Genomic DNA, 26734 nt, shown 5'->3' with positions numbered 1-26734 from the left:
GGCGAGCCCCAGCAGGGGCTCACCGCTCTCCCCCCGGCAGCCGGGGGGAGGGCGCGGGGGGGGGGAGGGCGGCCAGAGCGCCGGGGGGAGGGCGGCGAGCCCGGCTGTGGCCCCGCTCTCCCCGGCAGCCCGAGCGCCGCGCCGCCCCCCTCCAGGTGCCGCCCCAAGCACCAGCTTGGTTGCCTGGTGCCTGGAGCCGGCCCTGGGTCTGGCTTGCAGGGGAGTCTCAGGGGAAGTCCTAACTTCACGCACAATTGGCTTTGTGGAGACTTTGAGACCATCTCGTGGGATCATTTCCTCCTGATGGAGTTTCTGTGAAAGCTAAAATTCAGGCCCCGGCGACATAGGTGCTGACTTTTGGGTTTGCAGGTGGGTGCCCTCCCGAGGCCCCCCTCCCAAGACCCCACCCCTGCTCCACCCCCTCCCTAGGCCCCACCCCCGCTCTGCCCCTTTTCCCGCCTGCCCACTGCTCGCTCCTCTCCGCCCCCTCCTCCAAGCACCTCTGCCAGTTTTGGAGGGAGGCTATTCACATTAGAGAAAAAAGGTGGATGAGGTAATATCTTTTATTGGACCAGCTTCTGTTGGTGAGAGAGACAAGCTTTGGAGCTTTCACAGAACTCTTTTTCAGGAATAAGAACTCTGTGAAAGCTCCAAAACTTGTCTCTCTCTCTCTCTCTCACCAACAAAAGTTCCTCCAATAAAAGATATTACCTCACTCACCTTGTCTCTAATTTCCTGGGAACAGGGCTACAACAACACAGCATACAAAAATGCAGGATTCACATGAACAGCACAGAGTGACCATCACACCAGGGCACTATTTTCAGGATTCATCTTAGGGGGGGCGGCACCCGTGGGGGTGGGGTCATTCAGCCCCTGCCCCAGGAGGAGAGTCCCCATTACTGATTGGCTGGTGGCCAAAAAAACAGCTAAACAGCCCTGCCGCAAAGAGCTGTTTTGGCCACAGCTGATCAGCACAGCAGATCAGAGCCGGAAACACCTGATCGGCAGCTGCTCCCTGCTCTGCAAAAAACTGCTGATCGGTCCCCCCCGAGCCCCACCGAACAGCTGATGGGGCCCGCTGGCCCCCACGGGCCTTTTCAACAGTTGACTGCTGCCAGTGGGTGCAGAGCACCCACTAATTTTTCCCCGTGGGTGCTCCAGTCCCAGAGCACCCACTGAGTTGGTGCCTATGCCCGGCGATGGGGCTTGGACCCTCTTCTCTGAACCTGGATCTTGGGGCCTGTGAGCTACACCCTGTGTGTAGGGGGGAGAGCAAAGATAGTTGTGCCTTTGAGCTCCACAGCACCCCCTGTGGCTGGCTTGATTAAAGAGGGGCTGGCTCTGAAGGGAGACCCGTCTGTCAGCCTGAGGTTAATGGGTTGTAGCAATGAACTGTCGTCAGCTCAGAGGAGGCTGCGGGAGCCCGGAGGCTAGGGTGATGGGCGTGTTAGCAGCAGGCAGTGCTGGCAGAGTCGTTTTCTTGGGGGCCCTCATCGTTGTAGGGTTAAATAGCTTTGATCTCTAGCCCCTTGTCTGTAGAAGCTGCTACAATGGAAATGTCACCCCTGCTCCGTGCCGGCTGCCTGGGACTGAGCTGTGTAGCTCTTGGGTGACACAGTAGCAGTGGACCCAGCGGCTTCTGTTACACAGGCTGGCTCGCTGAGCCAATCGATTCTCCTATGACAGCGTAAAATAAATACCTGAATCCGCGGATGTAAATGTGGGAGAACTTTGTTGAAATCAATGTGACTGCTCTGGATTTACCCCGCTGAGCTAGGAATCTGGCCTGGTACGTGCTGACTGGGCCCCATCAAGGTACCACTAGGGTGTTGGGGCCTGTTTAGTTGGTAGAGGGTCAGGAAGGCCCATGTCACGCAGACCAGAACTGCCTGAGCAGGGAGACCAGGATGGGCTGAGCTTCCTTCGTCCCCTTAGAGACAGCAGGGTTCAGGCTTCGTTCCCCTCACGCTCTAGGGCACCCACCTTTACCCTGCTCCTGGGGCTCAAGGCGTAACCCTCTTAATTTAGGCACCTAGCTTCACCCTTCGTGGGCTCAGGGCGTCACCTCACACTCTGCGGGTTTGCAGGGTCTTTCCCAGTGAAAGAGCCTCACACAGAAATATCCTTAACCTCTGTTTATTAACAGTTACTGTCATGGACTCACAGGTCCTGCCCACTCTTGGTCCGTGCAGTCCCTGGGGGAAACCCCCTTCAGTGTGACAGCCCTTCTCGGGGGTCCACTTTCTCTTGGGGGTTAAGCCCCTCCAGCCCCTGGAACCGCGCCTCTCTGAGCTTTAGCACACCTGTCTCTCGCCGTGGACCCCCTCAGGGAGTCCACTTGCTCTGGACCCCCAAGGCCTCCCCTCCCAGAGGGAATAATGCAACCCTGTTCTCTAGACTGGAGCCACTCTCAGCCAGTGTAAAACAGGAGGGTTTACTGAGCGTCTGAACACAGCATAGGAAACTCTCAGGGCCCTCGGGCCTGCCCTCCCTCAGCACAGCACATCCAAGTCTCCCCTGCATCCAGGTGGGCTCTGCCTGCTCTCCCTCTCCAGTCCCGAGCCCCCCTGCTTCCCAGCTGGGCATCCGATATCACCTCCTCCAAGCCCCGCCTCTGTCCATTGTCTTCTCTCCAGGTAAACAGGGTCGCTTGGGCCGCCTCTCCTTTCTTCTGTCCTCTGGCTGGAACCACTTGTTCAGGTCCCGGGGTCCTCTCTTCACAGCCCATTGTCTTCCCACTGGCCAGAATCAGCTGTGACTCCCAAGCTGGGACTCCTGGTCACCAGTCGCTGGGGTATCCATTCTCCAGGCCATTGGCCGGGGTCCCATGTTTCGTCCCCAGTCCTCTGTAACAACAAACTCCCTCTCCCATCACCTCCTTAAACCAGTAACACCCAGGGAAATTGTGTCCCACCCCCTCTGCATGCAAACCATTGAAAAAAAACAAGAACCCCCCCCCCCCACTTCGTCACAGTTACCAGAACAGAATACACACACTACTCATACAATGCCCATCACTCCCAATAAGGCAGACGAACTTTTCCTGCTGGCCAGTCAGGATCAGGTCATCCTGGGACTCCAGCTTCTGCATGGTGTCATTGGCAGGGTGTTGAGGTCTGGCAGTGCTGATGCTGGGCTGTGTCCTGGAGTTGGTTCCCCAGAACTTCCTTTTGGACCCCAGTTTATATAGTGAAACTTGAGTCCTGCTTAGCTCTACCTTAACCAATCATTTTACTGAAGTATTACAAAATAATTCTCTGACCAATCCGAACATAGTGTGAAACAATTCTTTACCCAGTCGTACACCACCACCTTAGCTGATGTACACCTGGCAAAATTAGTTATGTAACAGAAACTATCAAAGAACCAGACAGATAAACAATAGAGAAGTGGGGACCAGCAAGGGAAAACAATCAAGAGGTAGAGATTTCACACTCACACTGCTGCAAAGTGATTCCTTTGAGCATCCTAAGATCTGTTTCTTTGCCTGGTGATGCTGGGCACTATTAGGACAGGAGCCTTCTTACCAGCCCGGTATTACATTGTTCTGATATAATTTAGATGGAATGTGAGGATGTGACATTCTGCTTCTTGGCTCCTGCTCTCCTAATCTGGCTACAGAAAAAGGCCTCCGACCATACAGCATGGGGTGCTCAGCCCATGCCCCGCCTGGACCCTCTCTCCAGGGCTAGCTGGAAATTGACCCTGGGCTCGAGGGCAGGGGCAGTGGTCTCCGCTGGCACGTGCGCGGGTGCTTAGTGCTCATGTTCTCACCACTGAGCCTGGTAGGGTCTCACTAGTGGAATGGCTTTGTTGGGCTCAGCGGAGTTACTTCGGAGGCTGCTCTTTGACTTTGCAGCCGCGAGGGAGGATGAAGCCAGCCTGGTCAATTTCACACTCTGCTTTTGAGAAGTTTAACTTCCTGCTTTTGCTCCTTTGGGGTGTCCAACCTGGCGGCAGGTTGGGTTTCCCCTTTGATCATAGACGTCGCAGCTGGGAAATCCCTCTTGGGCCTGCCCGTCCCTGCCCCTAGACCAGAGGTGTGGGGAGGGGTTGGATTTTCTAGGGCTCTAGCACTAAATACTCCAAGCAAATAAAGCTCGCGCCCTCTCATTAGTGAGTCTATTCCCCAGCCGTGTCTGTGCAGCAACTCCCTCTGCAGGTGTGTGCCTGGGACCTTCGGCACCACAGCTCAGCCCCTCTGGCCCTTGAGCTAAAGGAGTAACAGCAGCAGCTGGCGGCAGTAGTAGGCTGTTATCTCCCAGACAGAGGGTGTACTGCATTGTGTGCTATGTGGAAGCCAGGCCAGTGCATCAGGCTCCCTTGAGACGTGTGTAGTTAGCGCCTTGAAAGGGATGGGGCTAATAACGGAGCAGGGGTGTGGGGAACAGTTTCATCCTGGTGTCACAGGCGCTGACGGGGGGCCCCCTTGCCAGGGCCGGCTCCAGGCACCAGCTTACCAAGCAGATGCTTGGGGTGCCCACTTCTGAGAGAGGCGGCACGTCCAGCTGTTCGGCGGCAATTCGGCGGACGGTCCCTCACTCCTGCTTGGAGCGAAGGACCTCCCGCCGAATTGCCGCCGCAGATCGCGATCCCGATCGCGGCTTTTTTGTTTGTTTGTTTGTTTGTCTGGCTGCTTGGGGCGGCCAAAACCCTGGAGCCGGCCCTGCCCCTTGCACTCCATTGCTGCTGCATTTCCTTCTAGGATAACTCCAATCTGTACATGGTGATGGAATACATCCCGGGCGGGGAGATGTTCTCCCACCTATGGCGGATCGGGAGGTTCAGGTGAGCATTGCCATGGGAGCCGATGTTGGGGACAGTGTCCCTAATGGTTAGAGCTGGGTGACGCTTAGACTCCTGGGTTGTCTCCCTGGCTCAGGGAGGACAATGGGATCTAGCACTTAGAGCAGAGGGACTGGGAATCGGGACTCCTGGGTCCTATTCCTGCCTCTGCCATTCACTCCTTGTGGGAAGGGGGGAGAATCACTCTGTGCCACTGTTTCCACAGCTGTGAATTTGGGATTTAGTTCAGTAGAGAACTAGACCTTTTATCCACTAGCAGCATTTGCAATGACGCTGGCTTTGATCCTCATGCTGCAGGGCGTGACCTGATCCCCAGCTGGTCTGGTCAGGAAGGGATTCCCCATGGGGAGGGCTGCTGAGGTCTTCTGCCAGCACTAGCCACAGTCAGTGGCCAGGGATGCCAGGGCTAGATGTGGCCAGGCTGGATGGAGCTGGGGGTCCATGGGTGCCTGTGTTGGGGCTAGGGGGGAGATGCTGGTCAGGGAGGGGCTTGCCCTGGGTTGCCAGGCTGGATGGAGTCAGGGGTCTAGCAATGCTGGGTGGGATGTGTGTGCTAGGGCTAGTGGTCTGGCTAGGGCAGATGGTGCCACCAGGCCTAGAAGAGTTGGGGCATCTTGCCTGGGGTTGCCAGGGTAGATGGAGGCAGGGATCTATAAGGAAGGTGAAGGTGGGGGTAGCAGGGGGCCGAGGGTGCTGAGCTGGCTGAGAGGGGGCGGATCTGGCCCGGGATGCCCACGTTCTCCTCCCACCTCATTGCAGTGAACCTCACGCCAGGTTCTACGCTGCTCAGATCGTCCTGACCTTTGAGTATCTGCACTCGCTGGATCTCATCTACCGAGACCTGAAGCCAGAGAATCTCCTGATAGACCAGCAGGGCTACATCGAGGTGAGGCTGCCCCCACCGCCCCCCACCCCCACTCCTTCCCTTCCCCATCCCAACGCTGGCTCCTGGCTCCCTGCAGTGATCTGCTCCCTGCCCAAGTCTCTCTCTGCTGCCATCCCCTTCCCAAAGCCAAGACACCCCCAGAAATGTAACATGGCCAGAATACATCAATCATCTGCTCCCTCCCCTTCCCCTCCTGCTGTCATAGCCTCCAGTCTGATCCAGCTTCTCCCCTCTCTGTGTTTTGGCTCCAGGTGATGGATTTTGGTTTTGCCAAGCGGGTGAAAGGCCAAACCTGGACTCTGTGTGGGACCCCGGAATACCTGGCCCCTGAGATCATCCTCGGCAAAGTGAGCTGGGGAGGGCCTGTCCCCTGCCTGATCTCTAGCTGATCCATGGCCACCAGGTGGTTCCCCCCACCCCCCAAATGTTCGGTGCGTGATCCTGGCCTGCTTTCCATGGGCAGGGTTATAACAGGGCTGTGGACTGGTGGGCCCTCGGTGTCCTCATCTACGAGATGGCAGCTGGTTACCCCCCATTCTTCGCGGACCAACCCATTCAGCTCTACAAGAAGATTGTCTGTGGCAAAGTATTTGGGCTGGGGGAGGGGACACTTGTGTGATTTTTTTGGGGGGGGGGTTTCGCCAGCTAAAGGGGGGGTGCCAAGTCTCAGTGACTGATCAGAGAGATGCTCACACGCTGCGCCCCCGACATGCTCACGTCCTCCCATGCTCCCCCAATCCCCAACACGTGGGCATCCTCCCTGTCATGTACCCCATTCCCCCTGCATCCCAACACATAGACCCTCCCTTGCCACATACCCCTGTTCTCCAACACATGGACATCCTCCCCATTGTGTCCCCCACACATGGACCCTCTCTCACCACATCCCCCTATTTCCCCAATACATGGACTCCATCCCCCACCTCACCACCATTATGCTCCCTGTAACTCTCATGGGGACTCCTGGAACAGGTGCCTTTGGTTTTCTTATACACTGTTGTGAGTTGCAAAACCCTCCACAACCCTGCTACGTTGCAAGACTAAACATTCCTTAAACAACATCAGTCATCTCCAGGCACTGGTAGAGCACTCATCACCATAGTAACCAAGAGCCCATAATATTCCTCTGCCCACCCCAGCGCCTTCTCGCCAAGGATCTCCAAGCACTCGTGTCGGACACGGTCAGCTTTAAAGCTAGTGGGGAACTCAACAGGCCTGGGTTCTGTTCCTGGTTCTCCTACCAGCCTGCTCAGTGACCTTGGGCAAGTCACGTCTCCCTGTGCCTCAGTTTCCCCTTATATAAAATGAGGATAGTGAAGCGGCAGCCCTGCTTTGAGATCTGTGGAGGAAAAATGGTCAATAAGAGCTGGGGGGCAGCTGCTAATTAACCATTTCAGCTCCTGCGTCAGTCCTCAGTAGCACCCCCACTTCTCGTCCACTAATTGTCCTGGAGTGTTTTTAAAGGGCTTGTTATTTATTATTAGGTGTATTACGATAGTGCCTACAAGCCCCAGTCATGGGTCAGGACCACATTGTGCTAGGTGATGTACATATTAGGTGTATTTTGGTAGTGCCTAGGCGCCCCAGGCGTAGCCCAGGACCCCCTGTGCTAGGGGCTGTACATTACTAGGTGTATTACAGTAGTGCCTCAGCACCCAGGCATAGCCCAGGACCCCTCTGTGCTAGGGGCTGTACATTATTAGGTGTATCTATGAATCTAGCCACGAGGGCAGGGCAGGTAAAAGCCAGACCTCTGTCTCTCCTCCCCACTGCAGGTCCAGTTCCCATCTCACTTCAGCTCGGACCTGAAGGACCTGCTCCGGAACCTGCTGCAGGTGGACCTCACCAAACGCTTTGGCAACCTCAAGAACGGGGTCAACGACATCAAGAACCACAAGTGGTTTGCTACCACTGATTGGATCGCCATCTACCAGAGGAAGGTAGGAGGGCGGTGGCAGTTGGCGGCGGGCAGAGGAGAGCCTGGGTAACTTCCACATGCATGCAGCCTCCGTCAGCAGGAATTGAACGTGGGATCATCAGTGCCCAGGCCTCTAGGAGCGCATTGGTTACTGGGACTCTGTAGCAGGGTGTTGTGGCTGGGTCCAACCACCAGGGGGAGATTTGCTCACCCAGCGTTTGTTTAAAGCAGTTGTCTCCAAAGTAGGGGATGCACACCCCAGGGGTTATGCAAGAGGATCCTTGGGGGTGCGTGGCAGGAGGAGTGCATCAGGCAGGAGTCCAAGCGGGTTTTTTTTTTTTTTTTTTTTTTGCTTCGGCACGGCAGGGGATACGTGCTCAAAAAAATTTTATTGATAGGGGCGCGTGATCAAAAAAGTTTGGAGACCACTGGTTTAAAGTATGGAGCCCTCAGTCACCTGTTTGTAACATGGTGTCAAAAGCATGGTCCTGTCCCCACCCCCTGAGGATAACAGCCTACTACTGCTGTTGCCAGCTTATGGCATTATTCTTCTAGCTCAGGTGGGAGAGGGCTGTGCTGAAGGTCCTGATTAAAACCCTACTGATGATGCAAGTGGGGGCTCTTATGGAGATCCAAGGGGCTCATGACCCCCTGCCCTTCCCTGATTGGAAAGTGAGAGGAGGGAGTTCTGGCTAGATAAAAGAGGGCTTGAGGAGGCGCTGATTCTGCATCCCTCACTTGGTTGCTAAGGGGCCTGAACCTGTTTCCCTTAAGAGTGCTGGGGGCGCTGATTCTGGGCTCTTAAGGAGGATGCTGGGGGCCCTGATTCTGGGCTCTAAGCATGGTCATGGGCTCCCGCTTCCATGATTGCAAACACTGAGGGTTCTGGCTGGATAGTGGCGGGGGGGGAGGGGCTGATCCTGGCCTGGTTATAAAGGTGGGGCCTAATCGTGCTCCCCTGGCAGACCCAGGAGTGTGTGTGTGGGGGAGGGGGTATACAAATGTTGACCCCTCACCTCGTCCCCAACCCCCCTTCCCCTCCCCTCCCTTTTCAGGTGGAAGCTCCCATTATCCATCCCTCCACCCTCCCCGTCCCTCCATCCACACCCCTTGGTCCATTCCCTCCCCACCCCAGCTCACCTCCGCCTCCTCCCATGAGCGGGCTGCAGCGTCCTGCTTCACTCCGAGCGCTTGCGCCGGGAAACAGCTGTGGGGGGGGGGGGGGAATGCAGCGCTTGGGGAAGAGGCGGGGCCAGGGCGGGGATTTGGGGAGGGATCCAAAGGGGCAGGGAGGGGGCGGAGCCGGGGCGGGGGGGGCGCGAGCACCCACCCGTGCCAACAAAAGTTGGCGCCTGTGGTGGCGGCAGTCGGCCATTGGTGCGCCAGGTTGCCTTGCTCGGCCAATGGGCGCTGGGCTGGGGCGGGGTCCTGAGTCCGAGGAACAACCACAACCACAACCACCGCCGCTGGGGGAGGGGAGGCGATACCGGTCTCGGCGGCTCCAGTCTAGCCTCCTGCGGGCAACGCGGCCACGGCCAAGAAGGGCGGCGAACTGGAGAGCGGTGAGTGGGGGGTGGGGAGAGCGCGGGGCCTGGCGGGGGGTTCGGGGTCGGGGGGGGGGAGAGCGCGGGACCCAGCGGGGGGATCGGGGCCCCCGGGGAGAGCAGGGAGTGGGGAGAGCGCGGGACTCGGCGGGGGGATCGGGACCCCCGGGGGGAGCAGGGAGTGGGGAGAGCGCGGGACCCAGCGGGGGGATCGGGGCCCCCGGGGAGAGCAGGGAGTGGGGAGAGCGCGGGACCCAGCGGGGGGATCGGGGCCCCCGGGGAGAGCAGGGAGTGGGGAGAGCGCGGGACTCGGCGGGGGGATCGGGACCCCCGGGGGGAGCAGGGAGTGGGGAGAGCGCGGGACCCAGCGGGGGGATCGGGGCCCCCGGGGAGAGCAGGGAGTGGGGAGAGCGCGGGACTCGGCGGGGGGATCGGGACCCCCGGGGGGAGCAGGGAGTGGGGAGAGCGCGGGACTCGGCGGGAGGATCGGGACCCCCGGGGGGAGCAGGGAGTGGGGGGAGTGCGGGACGCGAGGGGGGGAGCAGGGAATGGGAGGCCTGGTGCGGGGATTGGGGCCCCGGGGGGAGCGGGGAGTGGGGGGAGTGCAGGATCCGGGGGGAGCCGGGAATGGGAGGCCTGGTGGGGGGATCGGGGGGCCCTGGGAGGGATGGAGAGAGTTCGGGGTCGGGGGGGGGGGGAGAGCGCGGGGCCTGGGGGGAGGAGTGCGGGGGGGGGGGAAACAGTGAGGGCGGGGGATCGGGGATCGAGGGGTGGTAGTGGTGAATACGGGACCCGCCCTGCGTTAGGCGGTACTGGGCTGGGGAGAGCAGTGTGCCCGGGCCTGGGGGAGCAGGTCTTAGCAGCTCTGGAGAAAGTAGGGCTACCATATGTCCGGATTTCCCCGGACATGTCCAGCTTTTCGTCTATAAATAGCCGTGGGGTGGGGGGGGGGGGAATTTTTAAAAATCTACAAATGACCGGGATTTCCCCCAGTCGGCTATTTATAGACAGAAAAGCAGCGGCCAAGCGCCGCTGGGCACCCAAAGCTGCTTCCCGGCTCCCCCCATCCCCTGCAGCCTTACCACGCTGTCCGGCCCCGCAGCTGTCTTCCCCCTCCTCCACTCCCCTGAACGCTCCGCCCACCTGCTCCTCCCCCTCCCCTGCTTCCCGCGAATCAGATCTTCCCGGGAAGTCTGAAAAGAAGCAGGCCGAGCGGCGGCCCCAGCGGCTCCGGCCCAGGTTCCGGCCCCAGGGCGGCGACCCCGGTTCCGGCCGAGCACCCCCGGCCCGGCTCGGGCCCCAGCAGCACCAGCCCTGGTTCCGGCCGAGCGCGCCGGACTAGCCCCGGCCGAGCACCCCCGGCCCGGCTCGGGCCCCAGCGGTGCCGGCCCGGCCAGGTTCGGGCCCCAGCAGCGCCAGCCCTGGTTCCGGCCGAGCGCGCCGGCCGAGCACCCCCGGCCCGGCTCGGGCCCCAGCAGCGCCGGCCCAGCCCCGGCCGAGCACCTCCGGCAGGTTTAAAACAAATAAAAGGAAGTTCTTCTTCACACAGTGCACAGTCAACTTGTGGAACTCCTTACCTGAGGAGGTTGTGAAGGCTAGGACTATAACAATGTTTAAAAGGGGACTGGATAAATTCATGGTGGCTAAGTCCATAAATGGCTATTAGCCAGGATGGGTAAGAATGGTGTCCCTAGCCTCTGTTCGTCAGAGGATGGAGATGGATGGCAGGAGAGAGATCACTTGATCATTGCCTGTTAGGTTCACTCCCTCTGGGGCACCTGGCATTGGCCACTGTCGGTAGACAGATACTGGGCTAGATGGACCTTTGGTCTGACCCAGTACGTCCTTTCTTATGTTCTTATGGCCCCAAGCCCCGCAACCCCGGCCGGAGTGCAGCCCAATTCCTGGGCTCTTTAAAGCCGGCCCTGGTCAGGGGACAGGGAGGGGGGGGTTGGATGGGTCAGGAGTTTGGGGGGGGCTGTCAAGGGGGCAGGGGTGTGGAGAGGGGTTGGGACAGTCAGGGACAGGGAGCAGGAGGGGGTTAGATGGGTATGGGGTTCTGGGGGGGCTGTCAGGGGGGCAGGGGTGTGGAGAGGGGTTGGGACAGTCAGGGACAGGGAGCAGGGGGTGTTGGATGGGTTGGGAGTTTGTGGGGGGGCTATCAGGGGGGCAGGGGTGTGGAGAGGGGTTGGGACAGTCAGGGACAGGGAGCAGGGGGGTTAGATGGGTCTGGGGTTCTGGGGGGGCTGTCAGGGGGGCAGGGGTGTGGAGAGGGGTTGGGACAGTCAGGGACGGAGCAGGGGGTGTTGGATGGGTTGGGAGTTTGTGGGGGGGCTATCAGGGGGACAGGGGTGTGGAGAGGGGTTGGGACAGTCAGGGACAGGGAGCAGGGGGGGTTAGATGGGTCTGGGGTTCTGGGGGGGCTGTCAGGGGGCCAGGGGTGTGGAGAGGGGTCGAGGCAGGCAGGTAGCAGAGGGGGTTGGATGGGTCAGGAGTTCTGAGGGTCCTGTCAGGGGGCGGGGAGCAGTTGGATAGGGCATGGGAGTCCCCGGGGGTCTGTCTGGGGGCGGGGGTGTGAATATGGGGTGGGGGTGTGGATAAGGGTCGGGGCAGTCAGGGGACAGGTAGGGTCGTAGGGGGTTCTCAGGAGGGGGCAATCAGGGGACAAGAAGCAGGGCGGCTTAGATAGGGGGTGGGGTCCTAGGGGGCAGTTAGTGGCAGGGGTCCCAGGAGGGGGGGTTGGGGGTTCTGAGGGGGGCAATCAGGGAGTGGGAAGTGGGAGGAAGTGGATGGGGCGGGGCAGGGCTAGAGCGGGGCTCCTCTCTTCCCCCTCCCCCCCCCCGTGTCCTCTTTTTTGCTTGTGGAAATATGGTAACCCTAGAGAAAGGCCTGGTGAATCCAGGCAGGGTGAGTGTGGAGAGGACAGGCTGTTGTGGGGACACCCCCCCCTTTCACCCTGCCTGGGACACCCAGCAGCTCTGTGCTGGCCTGGCTGCATTCCCCCCCGCCCCGTGAGCCCATAGCCCTAGAGCCGCTTTCCCACCGGTGTACCCCTGCCCTATTCCTCCATGCCCCACACTGCTGCACTTTGCTGTTGCCTGTGCCCCCACCCACCGCACCTCATCGTGTGTCTGGAGGGGTCTGTCTAGACCAGTGATTCTCAAACTCCAGCTGTTCAGGGAAAGCCCCTGGCAGGTGGGGTTGGTTTGTTTACCTGCCGCGTCCGCAGGTTCGGCTGATTGCAGCTCCCAGTGGCCGCGGTTTGCCGCTCCAGGCCAATGGGGGCTGCAGGAAGCGGCGGCCAGTAAGTCCCTCGGCCTGCACCGCTTCCAGCAGCTCCCATTGGCCTGGAGCAGCGAACCGCAGCCGCTGGGAGCTGCGATCCGCTAAACCTGCGGACGCAGCAGGTAAACTGGTCCGCCAGGGGCTTTCCCTGAGCAAGCAGTGACCCGAGTTTGAGAACCACTGATCTAGGATACCCTTCTCCATTCACATTTGAGTTGTCTCTTTCTGGCCCTATGCCCCAGGGGGAGGGGGCAGGTTGGGGCTGTGGGGACCCTAGGGCAGTGGTTTTCAACCTGTGGTCTGCGGAGCCCCATGGGCTAAAATTTCCAAAGGGGCCTGCACCGCCATTCAAAAATGTTTAGGGGTCTGTAAATGAAAAAAGGTTGAGGCCCACTGCCCTGGGGTATTGCAGCCTGATCTCTCCAACCAGGTGTTGGACGCATTTGCAGGGGTGGTTTTGTTGGGGTCCCCCATCTTCCTTCATCTTCCCACTCCTACACATCCCCTCTTAATTGCTGTTTCCCCTCACCCCTCTCTAGCCATAAGCTGAGAACAGTTAGCTGATCCCGTCTCCCTTTGCATTGCCTGGATGCAAGTCCCACTGGTAGCGCTGCCTGCAACTTGTCCGGCTGGTTCAGGGAGCACCAGCCCTAGGGGTCGTGGTCTTGGCTCCCCAAAATTTGCTAGTAAATGAATGTTTGCTGATCGGGGGCTGGTGCTGTAAAGGGGAGGAGCAGGCTGGCAGTATAAAATGGGACCATCCAGTGGTGTCTGTGAGGGGAAGAGGGCATCTGTTGCGATCGGACCTGGAGCTGTCCCCGCGCCCGGCAGCGTCTGTCAGCGTTAGGCCCCAGTGTGCATAGGCGGGGGGGGGGGGGGGGGGGGGGAGGGGGTCAGTGGCTGTTCACAAACGGGGGAGGAGGGTGGGGAAGACTGAGGCTCCCAGGTGCAGTGATTTGCCTGAGGTCAAAGAGCAAGTTGGTGGCAGAGGCCAGTCCCAGTTGGCTCCTAGTTCTGTGCTTCTCTAACCCTTGGACCCCACTGCCCTCCTGTGGTTGGGAACAGAACCCAGAAATTCTGACCCTCCGCCTCACCCCCTGTTCTAACCCACTAGACCCCACTCTGTGCCCAGCGGTGATTTTTGAATTGTGGTAGCACCATGCTGAGATCAGTCCCAGGTACTGCACAGGTGCAGTGAGAGGCCTCGCTCCCTGAACCTCTCCCTGCTCGCTGGGGTTCAGAGCCCGGCTCCAGCCCGAATGTCTACAGTGCAGTTTTTAGCCCCTGAGCCAGCTGCGGCTGAGCCACACGTCTTTTATTGCAGTGTAGACACACCCTCAGGGAGTCTGGCGGGAGCTGAGATTCAAACCCAGGTCAGGCAGGATAAGCGCTCTAACCACTGGACCACCCTTCCTCTGCTCAGCCTGCCTTGTGAGGCACAAGCATTTGCCAAAATGTCAGCGAATTGAAAACTGAGCAAAGGGGATGTCCTGTTGTGCTATTAACCTGTGGAACTCACTGCCACCTGACTGTCATACCATGTTGTGTTTCTGAGAGAGACCAGGATTCTGAACCCAATACGACATTTAGGTGGACAGAGTGATGATAGTGAGGGGTAAGAAAACTAACCAAGGTGGCTGGAAAGGCTATTGACCTTCTCTCTTCAGAGCATGAGCTGCCCTCTGACAGAGGCAAGGAGGCATCTCCCCTCTGGCAGGTGATCTCATCTCGACAGGGGTCTTGCACCTTCTCCAAAGCAGCTGGTGCTGGCAGCTGTCAGAAGATCCTGGGCTAGATGGACCTTGGGGCTGAGCCAGTCCCTGTGGTTTAAAGACTCTCCATGTAATGAAGGTCGATTAACCTCTCCGCTGGCTGAGCCGACCCCTGGACTGCCTTGCTAACCTGCCCTGTGAGCACAGGTGTTCCTGGCTTCCTCCTCTTGACAGCCAAAATAGAAAAGGTGAAGTTTAGAAGCAGAAGGGCTGGGACAAGGCCTGGACGGGTCGGAGTTTCCCCCCTAAGGCAGAGCACGCTGGGATTAGTGTGCGGCGAATGGTGACCTTGGCACGAGCTGGATGCTCCTCTCAGCACCCCTGGGCGATGGCCTGCACCAGGGCTGCTGGGCCACAGTCGGCTGCTCCCTTGGGCCTGGTGGTACTTAAGAAAACAAAGTTAAGCCTTGGAGATACAGGGCCGGCTCCCCGGCTGGTGCAAATCACCCTCGGTCCATTGGAGTCAATGGGACCAGATCTTCGGCTGGTGTAATGCAGTTTTCAAGACAATACAGCCATGCGATTCACGCTACCTGCGCCTCTGGCCCATTGACTCGGTGAAAGCACCGTCTGAGCTTTTTATGTTGTTTTATATCCATTTTCTGAGAGGAACTTGGGCTCCGATCCTGCAAGGACACAGGGGCGTAACTCTCCTCCCATGAGTAATGCTCCACATGTGGCATAAGGGTTTGCAGAGTCAGGGCTGCGGGCAGTGCCACGCTGGATTGCCCAGTATACCACTGTGCATGTGCCAGTCGCCTATCTCCCAGCTGGCTCAGAGGCAGGTGCAGTAACCCCTTAGTGACGTTCTCTGAGTCTAGCCTCTGCCAGTCTGGGATTAGGGGGTTCCTGTGTCCATTGAGATGTCACTGTTGGTGGAGGGGGGTGACTTGTCCGTCTCCCCGACCATGGGCAGCCACCGTCCCAAGAGAACTGAGCAGCATCTGCTGAAAATGTCTGTTTCCTGCCACCGCTGCTCAGTTTCGCCTGGCAGCCAGGTCTGCAGCAGAAGCCTGGTTCTAACCAGCTCCCAGTGGAGGGGGCGGGCAGTGGTAAGGAGGTGATTGTGGGGTTCCCTGTGCTGTGGCAGACGGGCTGTAGCACTGCCACCTGTGGGCCTCTTTGCACTGGGCTTGGAGGTCAGTTCCCAGGCTGGTTTCTGACTGGTGAGCCTTGTTTTGTTGGGTGTGCGGGGTCAGGCTGCCCCACTAGATCCAGAGCTGGGGATAGAACCCAGGAGCCCTGAATTTCCCCCCTGGTGTTCAGCACTGCTCACCACAGCTGAGAAATGGCTACTGCCTCCCCTGACGCTGCTGTGCTCCCCGTGGAGCCCCCTGCATCACGCCAGGCTCTTCTCCTTGGCGTCTGCACAGGGCTGGCAGGGTCCTTCCCGTGGCAAACAAGCTCTCGGCAGCCACATCATAGTGTGAACCCGGGAGGCATCTACCATGTGGCCATGTCTTTCTGCCCGGAGCAGCTTACCCCGCTGAGTGCCTTCCTATGCTGGTTGCAGGCCTTAGCCTGTAGGGGGCGCTTTGGGATCAGAAACTCCCAAATTTGGAAATCTGCTGGAGCCTCAGCGTTGGGCTCGCCTGAGGCAGCCGCCTCTGGGATTTGCACAGTGGAATTTTCACCCCCCGATCGCCCATAGAGCGATGCCCAGGGAGCTGATCTCCCAGCGTGCGTGTGCTCCTGCCATCGGCTGGCTCCCACCGAGCGATTCCCCGGGGAGACGGGCATTTCCTCTCACAAGTTAATTATTAAATGTGCCTGGGACAGGGCCGGCGCCGCCCTTACATATTTCACTTTTAAAAAGACACCTGTCCAAGGTTCTAGGCCGTACTACACCATCAACATTACAGCTTCAAACGCGGCAGCGTTACATGATCGGTCCAGCCGGAACTGAGCCTGGCAGCTGCTGCCCAGGGCTCCCTTCTGCCCTTTCATCTAGGAAGCAAACCCTCAGCCCTCTCCCTGCTGGGGTTGCCACTGGTCCAGGTTTCCCCATTTTTTTGAAGTAGCTGTCCTGGGAAATCGGTCCAGTATGCAGGGCCAGCTGGCCAATTTTATGGGCTCAGGGTCATACTGGGTGTCCCATTTCTTGTACCTCAGAGGTGGCCACCCCACTCCCCAGACCCTCTCATCTTGGCTGGGGGGGGAGGGGGGAGGCTCTCACTTTTCCAGATGGTCATTGGGGTGGGGAGCACTTTCCACAGTCTTGGTGACGTAGAAAAGAACTCCCTGTCAGCCACCCCCTTCCTGATAGTTTGGGTACACTACTGCCAGCAGCTGGAGCAGTATGGAGTGGGGGAGGCCCACACAGGAAAGCTGGTTCCAGGCCATGGAGGGCTTTTTAGGCCATAAGCAACACTGTGAACATCAGCTGGAGATCTTAGGAGCTGAGATGCAGGGGCAGATCTGGCACGAAGTGACTCTAATTTCTAGGATCATCTGAGCCTTTCATTAGGGATTGAGCAGGGTGTGTGGGGGAAGCTTCTTTCCTAGTGAAGTGTGTTCTGGGCACACGTGGGGGACATGTGGGGAGGCCTTGGGGCCCTCGAGGGGAGCTGGCCTGCAATCCTTGCAGGGTTTGATGCATGTTGGAGGAGGCTGGGGTGTGGGGAGGTCTGCGCTGCCTGCAATGTCCCTGTTCTGGGGTTAAATGGGGACCTTCCGCAGCTCTCGATGGGGCGTCTGTATGTAATGGAAAACCCGCCGGGCTCGCTGCTGGGTTGTGTGCTGGTGGGATGGGGAGGGTGCTCTGGCTCAGACCCGTCGAGGGGCTGTCTCAGCGACAGCATTCATTTGTTCGAGTGCGAGCGGCCCTGCTGCAGTCGAACAAGCGAGCTTCTGCATCCTCGCTCGTGTGCGTCTCTAGGACTCCTGTGAGCACCTTCCGTGGCTCTTAGAACTGCAGTAAACTGAGCCGCTGGATGGATTTTCCCAGTGACTTCTTGGAGAACTCGTCTGTCCTCTCTGGCCACCTCTGTCCCTCTGGCAGGAGGGAATCGTGGGACGCCGTTGGAGGACTAGTGGCACTCGAGGGAGGTTGGCCTGTGTCTACCCTACAGAGCAGTTGTCTTTGCAGCTGATGAGTTGGGCTAACTCGCACTGTAGCCCATAGCCTCTCTCGGGCCAGCCGACTTGTGGGTGGACTGGAGGCAACTCAAGTTAAGGGCTGCACCTGAGTTAACCGTGCAGTGAAGACCAGCCCTGAGCATGTATCTAAGCTCTCCCCATCTTGGAGCAGTTGCTTTCAGCTGGGCAAACTGGGCCATATTGGGCATAGATCAAAGATGCTTGCATTGAGCAACAGTGCAAGGGCAGTGGGTGCTTGTCTCCTCCCCTTTGGCTGCCTGAGGGTGTGGCTGAGCTGGGAGTCGCTCTGCCTGGGGTGGCAATTGGACAATCTGCCCCCTGGGTGTGGTGCAGGATTAGTATATAAATGGCTGCCCACCCTACTCTGGCTCTGTTGGGATGAATCAGGGTCTGTGTGAGCCTTGAGGCGATTGCTGGCATTGGGCAAACTGAGCCACCAGGGCCTCTGACCTCTCGGGACATGCCTGAGTGAGTCCCAGGAGGGATCAAACTGGCGACCCCTCCCCTTTGCCTGCACTGCACCTTCCCCCTGCACCCTCTCGCTTCCTCGCTGTGAGCAGCTACAGTGTAACGGGATGGGAGGGTGCGGGCCTAGGAATTTAGGACAGGAAGTGAAGATGAAGAAATCCCAGTTGAATTGTGGTGGGTATTTCAGTGAGGCAGAATGGAATCACACCAGGGTTTAACTCTGACTCTTGAGTGATGAGGAAAGGTTGAGGAGATCTCTGGAGAGGCAGCCGGAGCAGATAATCACAAAAAGGGTTAAGGGAAAACGGGGCTTTTGCAGACCTCAGGAGTAAAATAGGTACGTAGCAGAGGTGCATTAAGTCTCGTTGATGGACAGGGAGATAAAATTAATGATCTTAAAATGACTAAGAGCTGCTGAGCTGCTTTTTCTTTAATGCTGTCGAAGAAGAAATGAGGGGATAAAAATGTCTGGACAATAAGGAAGTGTGTTATCTTTCTGTCTAAGGTCCTTATCTGGCTCCGGTTGTTATAGTATCCGAGCGCCTCACAACTGGAAATATATTTATCTTCCAGCCTTCCCAGTGAGGCAAGGAAGTGCTATCATCCCCCTCTGTAGCATGGGGAAATTGAGGCACAGACTAAGTGACTTGCCCAAAGTTAGTCTGGGGCAGAGCAGGGAATTGAGCCAGGATCTCCCAAGTCCCAGGCTAGCACGCTAACCATTGCACCAGCCTCCCTCTATGACACGAAAGATCTGGTTAAATAAAACTTGAGGGGTAAGTGGATGCTAGAGAGAGAAATCGGCTGGCTTGAGTGAAGCACTCGGTTCTTGGAGGGAGTTTGGTTGAAAGGCAGGGGAAGAATGCCAGCCTGGCACCGATCTTCCTGAGGCAGAGAGCAGCGATCGCCCTGTGGCAAACCCGCATCACGTGAGATTGCTGCTGCCGTCTGTCTGACAGCAATGGCCCGTCCATTGGTAGGACAAACACAAACACACTGTCTGGAGGGGAGGGGAAAGGATTTTTTTACGCCACTTGCTGCCCCTGCCCCGAACTGCAGCCCATGAGGTTTGTGTCGCTTCCAAGGGGTGTCTGCTTGCCCCTCGTATCGCTTGGAGTTTCCTCTGCTTTAAATCTGTCGCCCTCCCAGCCCTGTGCAGGGGCAGATCCCCTGGCCTCGGCCCTCCAGGCCACATGGGGCCAAGCCCTTACCCCCACCCCCCATTGGCTCCCCTGGCCTGCCCACACCCGTGTATGGAATCCCAGAGGGCTCAGATCCTGGGTGGCCCCCACCCTCGTCCCCCAGCTACGGCTCCCTGGTGGGGTCAGTCTGCCCCACGCTTGGCAGTGCCGGGAACCCTGGCTGAGAGCGAGTGCCTCTCTCGCCCCCTGCAGTGGCAGGCACAGGGCCCGGGTGGACTGGCCCTGCCGAGGAGCCATAGGCCAAGTGCAGAGGAGGCCACAGGCTGGGCCAGCAAGATGGAGGCTAGAGGTGAGCCGGGGTAGGGGCCAAGGTCCTGCCGGGGTGGGGAATGGGACACATATGCGGACACAGGGCCTTTCCCCTCTAGGGGGCGCTGGTTATTCCCATGCCCCAGGCCCTGTTCTGCCCCATAGGATATGGGTCGCTTCCGTCACTCGTACCCTGTGTTGGCAGGTCAGGGCTGGCCCGAGGTCCCCTATGATGCCCCGTTCACTGGCCCCTGGAAAGGGTTTGGGTCTCGGGTCAGTCCGAGTGGCATGGATGTCCAGTGTCACCACCCCATCGGCACTGACTGGGCCCCTGGCTGGCAGAGAGACCAAGGATTGGATGGGCCCCTTGGGACCGAGCCCTCATCTGTGTGCGGGGGTGGTGGGATGCCCTCCTACCCCTGTTTTAGGGGGGACCCAGAAGCCTCATTCTCCAGGGCTGGGAGTCAGGCCCCAATCCCAGCACTAAATCCACTAAATAATTAAAAGGAGGAAAATTAAGTGGTTTGGATTTAAAAAAATTGGAATTGGTGGTTGCCATGAGAACATGCTTTCATCTCTGTGATGTCCTGGCGTAGGGTTGTGGGAGGAGCCTCCCAGAAAGGGGTGGGGCCTTGAGACTGAATTTCTTGATGGAGGGTGGTGAGTCTTCAAATGAATTTTGCGGCTCGGGATGGGTCAGGGGTACATGGCTGGGGGTGGGGCAGGAATGGTCTCTTCTTTCCTCCAGTGATTTGAACCATGATCTTGAGGGCAGTGCCTTCCAATGGGATTGTTAAGTGCCGATGGTCTGTATTGGGGGTTGGGAAGGTGTGTGTGTGGACTGATCTAGGGGTTTGTCTGGCTCCCATTGACATAGGATCTGAGCCCCTCACGGTCATTAACAGACTTGATCCTTGCAGTGAGGCAAGAGAGTATTATCCCTATTTCACAGATCTGGACACTGAAGCACGGAGCAGGGCGGGGGAAGTGACTCTCCCTAGGTCACACAAGGAGCTGTAGGCAGAGCTGGGAATTGAACTTCAGTCTCTTGAGTCACAATCCAGGTCCCATCCTCCCTGGGACTCAACCACCCCCAGCTGCTCCCTCCTCAGGGGCGAGCAGGATGTGAGGGGAAGTGTATGAGATGTGTGGAGTCAGGGGCAGGAACACGGAACTGACTGATTTGGGGGGGAGGCGGAAGGGAAAAGGGACAAGAGACTGAATTGTCTAGAGGAGATGAGTGCAGCTCTTAGTTATGTTGCCTCCCGGAGGGGTTTGCTTCATGATCTGGTCTCCGTTAGTAAATATCAAAACTGTGGGTTCAAATTCTTTTGTGGCACCTGTGTAACTCTGCTGGGGGGTGCCTCTATTGCCCTGGTACCTTGGCGGTTACACCAGCATGACCTGTCGGAGAATCTGTCCCCTGTAACTACTCCAGTGCGAGAATTCTGATTTCTGGGACAGTCCTTTAGTTCTCAGCAGGGGTGATGTTATAGCAAACCCCGTCCTGGCAGGGTTTGAACCCAGGATTCTCAGTGTTCAAGTGAGGTCCTCTACCATGTCACCTGAAGGGGTGATAGCTATTAGCTGGTAGCACTAGTAAGCTGTCATCCTCTATGCGGGCCACATGCTAGATGTGATACCCTTTTCACAAGCATGTTATGCTATTACTTAAGATCATTTTTCCAGCCCCAGTGTAAGAGGATTCTGGATCCTCTGTCTCTTGTGACAGGCATGCTGAGGAAAGTCAAGGGACTCTGTCAAGATAAAACTCATATACATGTGTCCTAGTGTCTAAAAATGTTACCGATGGTCACAGTTGATGCTGTTTGGTTAATGTTCTCTTGCATCTGACTGAGCGTGGGACAGGGAAATTCATCTGGCCAGTTGCACAATCTGTTTCTAGCCTTTCACCATCGAACTGTGTCCCATTCTGGTGTGTGTGCTTTAAATCAGATGTGGGGTGAGGAGTAGAGTGGGCTCAGAAAAGATCTACTAGGTCTGAGTGAGAGAGGTAAGAGGCTCAATCTGTTCAGTCTAACAAAGAGAAGGTGGCTTGATCACTATCGATAAATACAATAGGAGAAGATTTCTGATAGCAGGGGCTCTTTCATCTAGTAGATGAAGGCAATTCAATTCATCCTTTGGAAGTTGATGCTTGAGAAATTCAAACTGGGAATAATAAAGAGCAAATTTTTAACAGAGTGGAATTGACCATGGAAACAGCTTACCAAGGGATGCAGTGAACCTTCCATCACTTGGAGTCTTTAAATCCAGGCTAGATGTTTCTTTCTAAAAGATCTGCTCTTATTCCACTACAATTTGTTGGGCTGGATTCAGGTGTGACTGGGTGGAACGCCCTGGCCTGGGTTCTGCAGGAGGTCAGTCTAGAATGATGATGGTCATTAAGGCCAGAAGGGATCGCTAAACTCAGTGCACCTATGAATTGTCTCGCTGCACGGAAAGATTTTAGAGAGATTTATTTGAAGACCAGTGAAAATTCCCCCTCCCCCCAAACTTTTCACTGGTTCTGAAAAGTGGCTGGAGTCCTGGCACGGCCCAGGCTGCCCAGGCCCACCTTAACCAATGGTTGGAGCTGTCAGAGCCTGGTCAATGCTCTGGCTCCAGCTGGTTTTAAAACTGGTTAGAATTTTTTGGGTGGGGTAGAGGAAGGGACATATCCCTGTGTAGACAGGGCTGGGGTTGATTTAGACCTTGAATTTAGGGGCTGTAAAACAAGGTTGTTACATACCCCAAAGTCCCTAGAAATTAAGAAATTCCAAAGAGAACAGTTTGTTTTTTAAACCTTCCCCTGCAAACCAAACAGTGCAGCATTGTGACCTTGCAAGCTGCTTTGGCAGGCAGTGCTGCCTAGTGCATAGGGGACTTGGGAGACTTGGGTTCTATTCCCAGCTATGACCTTTGGCAAGTCCCTTCCCCGTGCCTCAGTTTCCCCATCTGTAAAATGGGGCTTGTGATACTGAGCCTCCTTTATGAAGCACTTTGAGAGCTGCGGATGAAAAGTGCTAATTAAGAGCTCAGTGTTACCTCAGACTTTTGATAGTGTGGGGTTGAGGAGATTCCCATGGGCCCTCTGTTCCCATTGTGCCATCCCATCAAGCAGCTTCTCCTTCATGATCCCCTAATGTCCCGGGGCAGTGACAGCCAATGTGGAAAAATAACCTGAATGTAGCAATTGCCAGACTGGGTCAGCCCTGAGGTCCATGTAGCATCCGCAGTAGAGGCTGCAGAGGAAGGGTAAAGAACCCCACAGTAACAGTTGGGGGTGGGGGGGTAACTTTCCACCGCCATAGGTCTCATCCTGATGTCTAGTAGTTCAGCTTAAACCCTGAAGCACAAGGTTTAATATCCATTCCAGAATTATTGTTGTAATTTAAATTCTAGCCCTGGATAGTCTTTATCCATGTGACTGTCCAGGCTGGTTTTGGTCTCAAGTTCATGTGGTGGTGAGTTCCACAGGCTAATTGAAAAGTGTTTCCTCTTATTGGTTTTGAATTCCCTACCTTTTAATTCTATTTGAGTGTCCCTTGGCTCTTGTGGGATGAGACAGGAAGAACAGAAGCTCCTGCGTTCCTTCTGGTTAGTCTTTACCTGGTTAAGAATTGGATGGGTTTGTATTACAGTAGCACGTGATGACCCGATCCGAGGCCCTCAGACACCTAGAAAGAGTCTCTGCCCTAAAGAGCTTTGACTCTAAAGAGACAATGGAGGGATTCATAGCCCCATTTTACAGACAGGGAGCTGAGTTGAAATGACTCACCCAAGGTTGCCTGAAGTCAGTGTCCAAACTGGGAATGGAACCCAAATCTCCTGAATCCCAGTCCCCTGCCTTTAGCACAAGGCCGTCTGTCAGCGATTCCAAAGCCAGCAGAGACCACCGTGTTCATCTCGTCCGGTGGTTTTCAGCCTGTAGTCGGCAGACTCCTGGGGGTCTGCAGACAGTGTCTAAGATTTCCAAGGGGTCTGCACCTCCATTTGAAATTGTTTAGGGGTCCGCAAATAAAAAAGGTTGAAAACCACTGTGCTAGTCTGACCTCCAGCGTGGCACAGGCCATAGGACTTGCCCGTTTGACTTAGAGCAGATCTCTTAGAAAAGCATCCACGTTTGTTTTGAAAATTGCCTGTGCTGGAGAATCCGCCCCAGCCCCTGGTAAATGGTGACAGAAAGCTGGCTGTAACGTAGGGAGTGGAGGGTTCTGTGCAGAGCCTAGATCTATATTTCATGCTGTCTCTTGCCTCCCCGCCCCCCCCCTTGGTGTGTTACATCTTCCCTTCTCCCTGCTGTTCACAGACCCAGCTGGCTGCTGTTGGGGGAGCAGAAGCAGGGTTAAGGGGGGCGAGATGTGTATATTCTCCACTTGCAACTGCGTGGGTGGGCTTCAGTTGTTCAAAGATCATGAGTCCCTGCGGTGGCTTCTGAAGCGGGTTGGCTTGCCTGCTAGGCCAAAATGAACCTGTCTGGGTTAAATGGCCTGTACTCCCAGTGGTGCCTCCTTGGGTGCACAGGGCTGTTCAGGCAATGAACATTCAACACTTCCCTGATTCGCCCACTTCTGGGGTGGAGCAGGGATTCCACTGCTGAAATGAACGACTAATGAGCCTCAGGCTGCCAGAGCAGACAAGCCCTTGGTTAGACCGGGTGTACCAAGTGGGGCTCTCACTGGTGCTGCACTATGAGGCTGACTGCCCTGGGGTCACCATCTGTGGCCGGGCCATGGTGCTCTGATTGCTGAGGAGGGCAAAATGCCATCTGCTGGGTCCGTTTGTCCCTCCTGCTGCTGCTCGTTGCTGGCTGCAGGTGGATGATTTTTAATGCTCACGCTGGAATATTGTAAACCTTTCGTGCTGCGCCTGCGGGACCCACCACCTGAGATGGCAGAAAATTCCCCTGGTCCTGCCAAAGCTGCACCTGCACAAGGTTAACCCTTTGGGCGCCGCTCTCGCCAGCCTGTCGGATTGGCATGGGGGAGGCAGCCCTTCGGGAGTGCGGACTCAGCTACATATCTGTTACCCCCACCCCGATCAACCAGTTAATTCCCTCTGCTGGTGCCTTCAGACAGGGCTGGCAATGGAATTGTTCTGACCTGAACACCTTGAGCACCCCAGGTTACATGGAAAGGGGTTTAGGCTCCAGCTCTCGAGGAAGGGCACTGATGGCCTGCTCCAGTCCCTTCCATGGAGAGTGGCTTCCAATCAACCCCCTTTTAGGCCTTATAGTGATGGGGGGGCGAGGGAGGGGGGAAGCTCCAGCACAGGTCCCAGATGGGAGGGGCTGTCTCAAGACCCACCCCGGGGGTGCTGAGCGTGCAGCAGCTGGCGCAGACCTTCCCGCCCAGCAGTTTAGCTGATCTGCTCTTGTTGGCCGGTCAACGTCAAGGCTTCCGTTCACCCAGACACAGCTCAAAGAAGCCGATCCTGTTGCACGCGTGAGCAGCACTGACCTCAGCTGCCCCCAACTGGCTGTATTGACGAAGACCAGATGAGCCGGTAAGATCAGACTCTCAGCCCTCCAACCCGGGAGTCCTGACTCCTAGTAGCCCCGCTCAAACCCACTGCAATGTGAAAGGTGTTTGACAGGTGTCAGTCCAATTCCCCGAGGGAGGGGCCTCCCCATCACAAAACCATCTCCCTCCCATGTGGGAACTGTGTGGGGAGACCCCACCCCACCCCTAATCCCATGACGGTAAGGCCTGAAAGGGGCTGGAATGGGAGCCCGGAAACTAATCTGCCCCTTACCAGCCTCTCTCTCCAAAAGGGATAGGAGCAGCTAACATGGCCTTTCCTCTTATGCAGTGAGTGGGGGCTGGGATGGGGCGTGTGTGTTTGTGTGTGTTTAGAATGGGGGCTGGGAGTCAGGACTCCTGGGTTCTAGTCCTGGCTTGGGGATGCAGCATGGTCTAATGATGAGAATGAACCCAGGAGTCCTGTCTGTCTGGGATGATTCTGTGACGGCGAGGTCTCTCCCTCTGGGAGTTGGATTGAGACCTGCCAAATTAATTTCACATTGGACTGGGTTTGATCTGCTGCCCTAGAGATGCTGTAGATCACACACACACACAAACCCCTCCTGAGATGAGGGAGCTGCCAGGCCAGGTTTCATGGGATTCCACCCTCCTGTCCTGCCGCATGGGCCCATGTGCTGAGATTCCCGGGGAGCGCTGGTCTGCAGCAGCTGATGGAGCAGCTGAGAGCAGATGTGGAGCAGGGAGCCGATGCCTGGCGGCGTGCCCAGCCCTGGCTCTGCTCTCCCTCCCCCTTTGAGGCTGCTCCCATGGGGCGCTTGCTGAAACAATACCTAGCGCGCTCCTCACCGGGGCAGGCTGAGCCCTGAGCCTGGGAAGCGACAGGAGTGAAACTGGCTGCTTCCCACCCTGCTACTGTCCAGACATTTCTCCCCCCGCGCCCGGTCCGGTCCCGTCCCCCATCCCCTTTCTCCCCCCCAAAAAAGGGTCCCGGAGGTCTGGTTGGAAGCCGTGCAGCCATGGATGAGCCTCGGGTGGCATAGATAAGGAGGGGAGCCTGAGTCAGGATCCCGGCAGCCAGGAGCCGAAGTCTGCGTCACCGGGGGCGGCGGCATGGAGCTCAGACAGACCCAGCGACCTTCGTGGGATTGAGGAAGGCTCAGATTTTGACTTCCAGTTCTGGATCCAGCTCTTCCTCTGGGTGAACTTGTTCGGCCGGCTGGTCCATTACCTCCTCCATGCCTTTGGGGGGCTGACACAGTAGCCCCCTCGTCCGTTGCACCCATAGTGAGCAGTTTCCTTTCCAGATTCCCTCCTGCCTGTGGAGTCCCGGTCTCTGCAGACCCCGGCTGTTTGGAAATTGACTCGCAAGGAAGGGTCTCCTCCTTCCCCATCCCACCCTCTTGCTTCTCCCCCAGAGCGCTATCCGGCTCTCTCTGGCTTCTTTAATGGAGACATCCTATCTCCTAGAACTGGAAAGGACCTTGAAAGGTCATCGAGTCCAGCCCCCTGCCTCCACTAGCAGGCCCAAGTACTGATTTTGCCCCAGATCCCTAAGTGGCCCCCTCAAGGATTGAACTCACAACCGTGGGTTTAGCAGGCCAATGCTCAAACCACTGAGCTATCCCTCCCTGGCTTCTGCTGAAAGTAGCTTCCCGCTCCCAAGGTCAAGGAGCGCAGCAGCGCTTGTTTGGGAAAGGCAAAGTAAAGAAACCTCCAGGAGACTAGCCCTGGGTCCCTCCCCTGCTGGCGGTCGGTACCACCTGGGACTGCACGACACGAGAGTCAAACCCCGTGGTGCTTCGAGATCTCCTCCCTGGGGTGCTGCTGTAGGGTGCCTTTGAGGGCCGAGGGTTTCCGAATGTGGGTCTCTTTGAACGCCGCTTGGAGAGCCCCCTTCGATGCGCTGCAACCCCCTGCTGTTCGTCTCTGCGAGCAGGACCCCAGCAGTGGATTTAAGGACCTACACCCCTCTGACTCAGGCCTCACATGAGCCACAAGCCCACCCCCCCACCTCCC

The 26734-nt window shown here is 57.2% G+C and overlaps 1 protein-coding gene across 1 annotated transcript in view; it reads left to right on the top strand.

The window, feature by feature from the left end:
* LOC135891736 (cAMP-dependent protein kinase catalytic subunit alpha-like) overlaps nt 1–26734 on the top strand; it is a 97892-nt gene that overhangs the window by 48137 nt on the left and 23021 nt on the right. Inside the window, exons 4-8 of the mRNA XM_065419375.1 lie at nt 4709–4791; nt 5569–5695; nt 5947–6042; nt 6159–6281; nt 7471–7635. Coding sequence (XP_065275447.1) covers nt 4709–4791; nt 5569–5695; nt 5947–6042; nt 6159–6281; nt 7471–7635 — 594 coding nt within the window. The remainder of the gene's footprint in view (nt 1–4708; nt 4792–5568; nt 5696–5946; nt 6043–6158; nt 6282–7470; nt 7636–26734) is intronic.

The sequence above is a fragment of the Emys orbicularis genome, chromosome 19 (assembly GCF_028017835.1).
Source record: "Emys orbicularis isolate rEmyOrb1 chromosome 19, rEmyOrb1.hap1, whole genome shotgun sequence".
NCBI classification, from domain to species: Eukaryota; Metazoa; Chordata; order Testudines; family Emydidae; genus Emys; species Emys orbicularis.
This window is presented reverse-complemented; position numbering and strand designations above follow the sequence as displayed.